The sequence below is a fragment of the Dermacentor andersoni genome, chromosome 10 (genome assembly GCF_023375885.2).
Source record: "Dermacentor andersoni chromosome 10, qqDerAnde1_hic_scaffold, whole genome shotgun sequence".
Classification (NCBI taxonomy): domain Eukaryota; kingdom Metazoa; phylum Arthropoda; class Arachnida; order Ixodida; family Ixodidae; genus Dermacentor; species Dermacentor andersoni.
The window spans coordinates 17,786,414-17,796,709 of NC_092823.1; the positions used below are offsets into that span (position 1 = coordinate 17,786,414).

General features: G+C 46.5%; 1 protein-coding gene and 1 pseudogene across 1 annotated transcript; both read left to right on the plus strand.

Moving 5' to 3' along the window:
• The first annotated feature begins 3,043 nt into the window (after nt 1-3,043).
• LOC126519141 (uncharacterized) lies at nt 3,044-3,838 on the plus strand (annotated as a pseudogene).
• A 498-nt stretch (nt 3,839-4,336) lies between these two features.
• On the plus strand, nt 4,337-4,774 carry LOC129381922 (uncharacterized). Its single transcript, XM_055065191.1, has one exon. It carries the CDS (start codon nt 4,337-4,339, stop codon nt 4,772-4,774), a length of 438 nt encoding a protein of 145 aa, XP_054921166.1.
• The last annotated feature ends 5,522 nt before the right edge of the window (nt 4,775-10,296 follow it).

Genomic DNA, 10,296 nt, shown 5'->3' on the forward strand with positions numbered 1-10,296 from the left:
CTCCTGTCTCACCTCCGCCGCGGGTGGGCCCGGTATTGCAACATCTTCGGGATCGGCCTATACGTATGGGGAGTTCTTAATGTCTGCTTCACCTCCGCCGGGGGTCTGCCCGGTGTTGCACTATCTTTGGGATCGGCCCACGTATGGGGGGTGCTTAACGCCTGCTTCACCTCTGCCGCTGGTCGGTCCGATATTGCACTATCTTCAGGCCGACCCGCAGCGGAGTTGAAACACTTTGCTTTTCGTTTGAGAGCTTTGACTCTCGTCAGCTTTCGCTGCCATTCCATCTTTACAGAGTGGAATTGTTGTCAAGTTTTTCACTCCTTTTGGATGGCGGTAGTTATCGGCATCTCCTGGGATGTGGAGGCCAGTTTTCTCATCGATTCGGTGCCCGCGCGATTAACTGAAGGTGAATTCAGTTGTCACCATCTATTGCAGCAGGCAGGGCGTAGTTCATTTTTTTAGTTACAATATTTTATTTTATTTATAATGCTCAACACAACTTTTATGTCACTATCTATTCAACGATCACGCGCATCGCTGTTGCTTCGTTAGCTCAACCTTCTTTGTTTAGACTGATCCAGGGGCCAGGAAAGGGACTCGGTTCATAGTCAGCAGGTCTGTATGCACGCGGAAAGAGTTGTGGCCGGAGAAAACGCTTGTTGCGTTTAACTTTTCCTTTTGCTTCATTATTTCCTCGAGCGACGGCTCGCCGCGACGTTGGCAGTTCCTCGGAACCATATATCCATGGGTTAGGTAAGGTGGAAAATAAAATATTGCGAAACAGCGTCCATCATCAGAGCCTGCAATAACCGTTCAACCCATAAGCGATATGACTGTCCCCCCTTACCTCGTCTGGTTCTTCCCTAATTGTACAGCACTTCTCGTGCAAAATTGGCAACTGGAAACAAGAGTCGCAAGGACATCAGAAATTAAGCGATCTACTAAGGGAGAAAGCCAATCAACAGCCAAACAGGGAGGGAACGCAAAAATCCTTTGTGAAAATGTTTGTGGATCAACGTCTTTGTATATAAAAAAGGAAGTAGAGAAAACGCCGCCGTAAGTGGAGAATAATTCCGTCTGTTTTGAATGACTATTCTACAGTTCTCAATCGAGCCGCCTGACGTAGCCATTTTCCTGCTGAGCTAATAGGGGTGTTTTTCTAACCTTCCGCGGTGAACGCAGTACGTCTAGAACCGCAGCGTCCTGCGCTCTACGCGGTTGTACGGGACTGGTGACCACGCATTGTTACGCAACTTCGCAAATAACAACACGAGTTGGTTCTGGCACTTGGTAGAGCAGTAAAGGAGGGATACAAAAGAACAGTGGTTGTTCTGCAAATATACATTTTTCGATAATTCTTCCAGAGATAATTCAAAAAACGCTGCTACAAATCTTTATTTTGCTCTTTCGCTGGTTAACTTGTTCTTGGCAAGGTTCTTCCTGCGCATCTTTCATGCGTGAGTCCATTTGATGTGGTTCTTTGTTTGCTAAGTAAAGAAGAGATGTATCTCACAGGCGTATACCTGTGAGATACACGTTATTTCAATTTTATTTTGCCGGTTTACGTGTCTTCATGGCGATTGGTGGGCATTATTCACATTTGTGCTAGTAAAAGTACCCTCCCCCTCATTTGCATAGAAAAGTTACCTTGGGTTGCCCCCCTCCCCGAAAAAAATCCTGCGTACGTGCCTGACATACAGTATGCCAAAACACAGAAAAACAGTGCGATTACATTCCATCCATAACGGAGACCTACAGCGGAATTAATATGCGCAAACGAATTCCTTAATTCATTTCTTAATCATATTCACAAAAATTAGCTTTTTCAATGCACTAGAAAAAGTTGTGCATTCAGATAAAAAAGATAAGGGTCAGCATACATATGTTGCACCAGCCTGCTAAGAACAGCCTATAGCTAACTTTAATGTGCGATTTCCTTTTTCGTCATGCCTCTCATCACTGACTAAGACCTCTAACTTAAAAGTGCAGCCTCGTTAGGACATGAAAACGCACAACTGCTGATGTGAAATCATCAGCATGTAATTTTCAGCCTATGGCATAGCCAAATTTAAAGCTTTCACTAGAATCATGACATCATGCAACTATGCTGTCGCTGCAAAGCTCCTCTTTGCTGAAGAAGGTTGTAAATATATTCCCTCAAGTTTCTTTAGTGCTTCAAAAAGCAACTTGGAGGGATACAGCAATCCTCCGCTGTCACAAATTTCGTGAATTTTGAGACTCTGCTACTGACACTAGAGTTCTGCAAAAGAAGAGAGCGGCAGTCCTCACATTTGTTGCGAGTAAAAAATTTCTGCGCGACATACCCTGCCATATATAATGGATGAGGCGGTCATCGCTCCTTTCCTCCACATAAGCCCGGTGCCCTGCCGGAGTACAGTTTAGCCTTTGCTCTACCAACGCCAGATTTCCAGCTTTCCAGTCAGTGACGCAACGTCCCCTTCCTTATCAGAATTATCAGGCGAGTTAAGTAGCGATACCAAGTCTTTACTGACCTCTGTGTTCCCTGTTTGCATTGCCTTCGCCAAGTTATAAGAAGACAGGCAATTCACAACAATCAAAAATTGAGACGGCGTTGGGTGATCGTTGGATAAGTACGACTACTTCACAAGATGTTCTCCAACTTATATTGGCTTAGTCTAGATGTCAATAGGAATTTAAAACCCTCTCCTTCCAAGTATTATAACAGAGCCAAACTGCTGCACAGTCACACAAAGCCCATCTGCCGTCGACTGGCCCAAGAAGTCGCAAAGACCTTTTGCATGTGACTCCCAACTGTAGTGTCTATTAACAGCATTTAGCCATGTGATTACTCGGTTGGCAACCTGGAATAAAGCATGGGAGCTTGAGCAATGAGTGCGTATCACCGCGTCACTCCAATCTAATCAATCAGACCGCATCCCGGTCTACGCGAACACTAAAATGGTGTCAGAAGTGTTACTTGGTCTCATGTGAGTGCCAAACCAACAGTCATTTCGTCGTATCATCCCTCAGCAACAAGCGGCAACCGGCAATCGCAGCCATGGCACATGCGCTCCCTCCCTTCCTAAGTTTCAACCTTCGCGCCACAGACGCCAACAATACTGGTCACGAATGGACCAAGTGGATAGAAAGGTTCGAGAACTTTCTTTTAGCGTGTGATACCACGGCAGATGCACGCAAGCACTCCTCCTGCACTACGTCGGCGAGGAAGCCTACGACATATTTTGCTCCCTCCCCGACTGCCCTACACAAGCTGCAACAGCTACAAGCACGACCCAGACGACGCAGGGCCCATCGACGCCAGAATAGGATGCCGCACGAGCGAAACTGAGTGCATACTTCGCCCCGCGAGTGAACTCGACATTTGCGATCAACAAATTTCGCCAAGCCCAGCAAAACGTTAGTGAGCCACTGGACGCCTTCTACGCGCGCCTCCGGCAGCTCTCTCGCCACTGTAACTTCGAGAATGTCGACGCTGAAGTCCAGAACCAAATAATCCTCGCCGCAACGTCGTCTCGCCTTCGCAAATATGCAATGCTTCAGTCCCTCACTTTACCAGACTTACTTAAATAAGGAAGAATGCTCGAGGATGTCGAACGGGATGTATCCGACATCGAAAAGAACGTCGATAGCAATGCGCCGGTGCTCTCAGTGCACAAGGAAGGACAGCACCATGGCCAACACCAAAGAAACAGCCGACAGATGTCCCGCAGACCTATGCACCGCAACGACCTCTTGTCTCATCAGCAGATTGTCGCAACTGCGGTGGAAAGTGGCCTCACCAAGGCGGACGATCAAGTTGTGCTGCATGGGGCAAGACATGCAAGGCATGTAACAAGGTTGGTCACTTTGAACGATTCTGTCGTTCAACGAGACAAATAGTACACGCAGTGGACTGTGACAATGGTCCAAACAGGAATTCACAGACAGTCTGCAGTAAGAAGAGTTCTAGCACCAAAGAATGTGCTGCCACCCGTGACACCAGTTCAAGCAGTGACGAGGATGTTAAAGAACCCCAGGTGGTCGAAATTTCCGGAGTCCTCCACTAGGCGTGCCTCATGTCAGAAAGTGGTTTTGGCACGTAAAACCCCACAATTTATTTTTTTTTGTTGCCATGACCTCGCCTCAGACAGGCCCATCTCCAAAAGTTATTGTCACTGTCAACAATGTGCCGGTCACTTTCATAATCGACACAGGTGCAACAGCGTCAATTGTTGGCGAAAATGACTTTAAGAGCTATCGCCTAAAGGTGAAACTTCAGGAAACATCCGTCAGAGTGCTCCCATACAAAGCAACCTCTCCGCTTGAACTTCTAGGCAAAGTCTCTGTCACAATGAGATACAAAGATAACTGCATTGAAGAAGACATCTTTGTCATTCCAGGAAACTGTGCACCACTCTTAAGCTTCACAGCAGCATCCAACCTGGGGCTTGTCCAGATCACATACCAAGTTAATGAGTATCAAGGTGACAAGTCAATCGTGGAAGCATTCCCCAAGTTGTTTAGTGGAGTTGGAAAGCTCAAAAACCACCACATTCATCTTTTTGTGGACTACACTGTCCCACCAGTTGCACAACCACACAGGCGTATTCCGTTTGCCTTACGTGACGCCACAGAGAAAGAACTTGAACGCCTCCTGTCAGAAGACATCATTGAGCCAGCCATAGGACCTACACCGTGGGTGTCCCCTGCGGTTATTGTGCCTAAACCGCACCAGCCTGATGAAATTCGAATCTGCATTGACATGCGTGTTGTGAACACTGCCATTTAACGTGAACGACATTTGTGCCCAACAGTGGATGACATCATTGTTGCCTTAAATGGAGCAACAATGTTCTCCAATCTTGACTTAAAGAATGGATATCATCAGTTGGAACTTGACCCTTCCTCAAGGCAACTCACCACGTTCTCAACACATGTTGGGTTGTTTCGCTACAAACGACTGAACTTCGGCATTAGCAGTACAGCGGAAATCTTTCAGAACACCATACGCCAAGTGTTCAACGGCATCCCCAATGTCCTGAATGTTAGTGATGATATTCTTGTTTTTGGGCAAACAAAACAGGAACACGACATGTCCTTGGAAGCCGTTCTGCAGCGACCCCAAGAAGCTGGATTGACACTGAATGAAAAGAAGTCTCACTTTCATCAACGTGAACTGAACTTCTTTGGACTTGATTTTTCAGCTGATGGTGTTCGTCCTGATCCTAAGAAGATAGCAGCCTTCCTACAAATTAAAACACCGGAATCACCACAAGAAGTGAAGAGCCTGCTAGGAATTATCAACTATTCAAGCAGATTTCTGAGAAATCTTGCTGACCTCACACAGCCTTTACGAGAACTGGCACTGAAGGATGTTTTATGGGAGTGGCCAGAACGACAGCAAAATGTTCTTGAGAGCCTAAAGCAAGCCATGTCCGATGCCTCCACCCTTGCTTACTTTGACCCATCCCAACCGACAGAATTGGTGGTAGATGCAAGTCCACATGGACTGGGTGCTATCCTCACACAGCGTGACAGTGAAGACATTGAGTGATAGCTTATGCAAGTAGAGCGCTTACACCAGTTGAAAGTCGCTACTCCCAAATTTAACGTGAGATGCTCGCAGCTGTATGGGCCATAGAGCACTTCCGTCTTTACCTTTGTGGAGTCAACTTCCTTTTGCTGACTGATCACAAGCCTTTAGTGAGCATACTGGGAAACCCAAGATCATCACCATCTGCCCGCATTGAACGCCTTGCTCTACGTATTCAACAGTACAAGTTTGTTGAACACAACACACTGCAGGAAGTAGTAACCCTTCCAATTACCTTTCCAGGCATCCAGTTCCTGAAACGAAAATGTGTGCCCGCATCGACAAAGTACCTAATGAGTATGTCAACTTTATCCAGCGCCACAACATCTCAAAGGCCTTCTCGGTTCAAGAAGTCGCTGATGCAACGAAAGCAGACCAGCAGCTACAGTCACTTATCAGTGCTATCCAGCACGCCACACTCACCAGCTGGGTCTCAGTTGAACGGAAGCCATTTGCATCTATAAAAACAGAACTAACAACAATGCCCGAGTGCATCGTCCTTCGAGGAACACGCCTAGTACTTCCCGCTACCCTTCAGAAACAAGCAGTGCTGCTTGCCCACAAGGGCCATCAAGGGATTGTGAAAACAAAACAAATGTTAAGAGAAAAAGTGTGGTTCCCAGGCATGGATAAGCTCGTGCACACTTTGATTAAAAGCTGTCTACCATGTCAAGAAGCTGTTCCCAAAGCAAAGGAAGAACCACTTGCCATGACAGAACTAACCAGTGTTCCCTGGGAAGAAGTATCAGTCGACTTTTGTGGTCCCTTACCAGATGGAAAGTACGCTATGGTGGTGTTAATTGACTTCTCATGATACCCAGTGGTACAAGTCATACACTCTACAAGTGCAAACAATGTGCTTCCCTCCCTGCGACAAATGTTTTGTCAGTTTGTAATCCCTGCACAGGTAAAAAGTGACAATGGGCCACCATTCCAAGGCAAAGAGTTTGCTGCATTCACAAAAGAATTAGGATTTCGGCATCATCGAATAACACTTTTGTGGCCTCAAGCTAATGGCGAAGCTGAACGGTTCATGAGAACATTGAAAAAGCATGTTCACACTATTCAGCTTGAGAACACAGATTGGAAAGTAGAGCTCGACACTTTCCTGATGTCATACAGGTCTTCAAAACACTTTAAATTATGGGGTTTTACGTGCCAAAACCACTTTCTGATTATGAGGCACGCCGTAGTGGAGGACTCCGGAAATTTCGACCACCTGGGGTTCTTTAACGTGCACCTAAATCTAAGTACACGGGTGTTTTCGCATTTCGCCCCCATCGAAATGCGGCCGCCGTGGCCGGGATTCGATCCCGCGACCTCGTGCTCAGCAGCCCAACACCATAGCCACTGAGCAACCACGGCGGGTACTCTTCAAAACACTTGACTACAGGAAGATCACCGTATGAACTGCGGTTTGGCAAACCGATGAGAAATCTTCTGCCTTGCTATGTTAAAGCTGCTTCGGAAACGGAAGACGTAACAAAGTTGAAAACAACTGTGCTCAAGAAAAGGGCATACAACAAACAACATGCTGATGCCCGAAGGCACGCTCAACCAAATCGCTTCTGTGTCGGTCAACGAGTCTTGTGCAAGCAAGACAGACACGACAAGTTCACTTCGTACTATGATCCAGACCCTTATACCATTGTCAGCGTTCATGGATCACAAATCAAGGCATCGAGAGGAAATAGAGTAATAACGCGCAACTCAAGTTTTTTCAAAGATGCCTCTGGGCTTAAACAAGCACCAGCCAAAACATCATTTGACTGTGATGACATCATATATCCTCTACCCACCTCAGTGCCAGATCCCGCACCACCTGCATTGCACCAGAGTTCTCCAAGAGAGCGCTACCCAAAGAGAAACAGAAAGCCTCCGCGTCATCTTTCCGATTTCGCAACCTGACATTGTGACTGTTTGTTCGTAGGAGACATTCACGACTTTTCAACAGTGAACTGTTTTCCGTTTATGGTTTCCCTAATCACATTGTGTCCGCATTCATTCCATTTTCCACAAGGAGGGTGATGTAGTGTCTATTAACAGCATTTAGCCAAATGTGATTACTCGGTTGGCAACCTGGAATAAAGCATGGGAGTTTGAGCAATGAGTGCGTATCACCGTGTCACTCCAATCTATTCAATCAGACCGCATCCCGGTCTACGCAAACACTAAACCAACGAGACAGAAACTCGAATTCCTTCAGAGTACTTCAGAGCAAGCACGCTGCAACCGGCCGCCACACACGGAGAACGCGTTCGTATACAGCCCGCGCGAGTGCAACGCCGCCGCATACACCCGGCCGGGACCTGCCTACACTCCCGGCTTCAAAGCAGTGCGTGGCGCGTTCCGCCGTCTGAACACACTGCCCCTATTCTAGTACACTGTAGCACAAGAAGTCTATCTCCTGGTATGTGGCTCGGTACGTTTTAGTCCGCAGTACACCTGTCCTGGCCTCAAACTTAACAATGAGCTTCCCTTAGAGTTATCGTAAATATTTTCTTTGGCTGTTTCTTGTTTAAACGTCCTGTATGTCTCTAATGCTGATTTGGTTTGCATCTCTCTTTTCCACATACCCCTCTCTGTCTCCTTAACCTTTTTCTTGACAGATGATTCCTTACCTGTCCCCCCGCTGCTGCCCAAGTATTTGCTTGACAGTTTTCTAGTCCGCTTCCTCCGCCTTGTGTCAACATTCCTCGTGTATAACTGAAAACCTTCCTATAGGCCACCACATTTCCCCCATTTTTCTCAATCGCTCCTCAAATGCTATCTTGCTACTAGCCTCTTTGCCTTCGAAAGAAGACCATCCCAGATCCCCTGCACCCCAAGATTTGGTGTCTTGCCATGAGTTCCCAGAGCGAGCCTACCCACACCACGTTGCCTAGTTTCCAACTGTACCCGGGTCTCTGCTCTCATACATAGAATTGCATTGGCAAAAGTCAGGCTCGGAACCATTACCCCCTTCCATATACCTCGTACCACCTCGTACTTATTGTACGTAGTTCCACAGTGCCTTACTCTTCATAATCGCTGAACTTCTGTCACCTTTAGTCGTTACATATTTTTCGTACTCTGTCAGATAATTACATTATTTATCCACACCCCAAGATACTTGTACTTATCGACCATCTCAAGCGTGGCAACCTGTATCCTATTCTCACCGCAAATATCATTAAAAATCATGACTGCTGATTTTTCTTTGCTAAACTTCAAGCCTAATCTGTCTCCTTCTTTACCACATATGTCCATTAATCCCTGGAGATCTCATGTATTGTCAGCCATTAATACAATATCATCCGCATATATCAGTCCTGGTAATGACTGTTCAATCAATTTTTCTTGCTTGGAAAAATGATAGGTTTAAGCCGAGTCCGCTATGCTGTATGTCGGCCTCTAATCCTTGTAGGTACAGCATAAATAGCAGAGGTGACAAGGGACACCCCTGCCTAAGCCCTCGCCGAATCATTACAGGCTCCGAAACCTGCTTTTCCCATTGTATAATCACCCGGTTACATTTATAGATATCTTTTAAGAAATTGCTTACTCCATCTTGCACTCCTAAAGTTTCCAATATGCCCCACAAGCCCTCTTGATATACATTGTGATAGGCTCCCCTGATATCCAAAAAAGCCAGCCATGGTCTGTGTTCCTTTTCAGCTATTTCAATGCACTGTGTCAGTGAGAACAAATTGTCTTCTAGCGTCCTATGCTTCTCGAACCCATTTTGTAGCTCTCCAAGCACCCCCTCGTTCTCTACCCATGCCTGCAGTCTGTGCTTTATAATCTGCATAACCACCCTGTAAACCACTGAGGTCACTTTTATATGCCAGTAGTTATTTATGTCAGCTTTGACCCCCTTTCCCTTGTATATCATTCTCATCCTACTTAGCCTCCATTCGTCAGGTACTTTACCATCCATTAGCATTTTGTCTACCACCTCCATTAATGCTTTCTTAGATTTCGGGCCCAATTTCTTTATTAACATAATTGGAATACCATCCGGGCCTGCCGGTGTACTACTTGGTACCCTCTTCTCGGCCCTTTCCCATTCTCTTTGTCCAAGCAAAAGTAGTGGATTAACTGGGCTATCCCTTTCCCACATACAGCATGTAACATTTCTCTGCTCTGCAAACCTTTCCCCTCATCATGGTTCTTATATGCTCCATTGCCTCCTCTCCTTCCAGCCGATTACCTTGAGCTGTTATTATATACGTCTGCTCTAGGCTTGTCCTATTACCCAAGGAATTCAGATGTTGCCAGAATTTCCTAGCTGCCTGTTTCTTTTTCATTGCTTAGTTCTGACAGCCATTGGGACCCTTTTGTCTTAATTTTCTCGCTTATCAAATAGGATGCTTCCCTTCTGCATTTTATGTAGTTTACCCATTTTCTCTACTTCTGCTTCAGGTTCTCCCTTACTTTTGGAATACCTGTGTTCCCTGGAGGCTTCCTGGCGTTTCTTCATGGCCTTCTTAACGACTGACTTAGCACGAGCGCCGCAGGTGCGAGACAGTCTGTCCGACACAGCGGTCGCCAATTCGGGCGTCAGTGTCCGCTGCTTCACCTATTTTACAGCGCCGGCAGCCAGAGTCTGAGTGTAAACAAACTCGACCCCACGACGCAATGCCGGCACGCCTAGGGACAAACGCCTACAACACGCGCTAGGAAACCTACTCCGTAGAGTAGGTCGTGCTCCGTAGTGCCTAGGCAGAGTCATATAT

Coding starts and splice junctions, on each gene's coding strand:
- LOC129381922 (XM_055065191.1), top strand. CDS start 4,337: ATGAGATACAAAGATAACTGCATTGAAGAAGACATCTTTGTCATTCCA.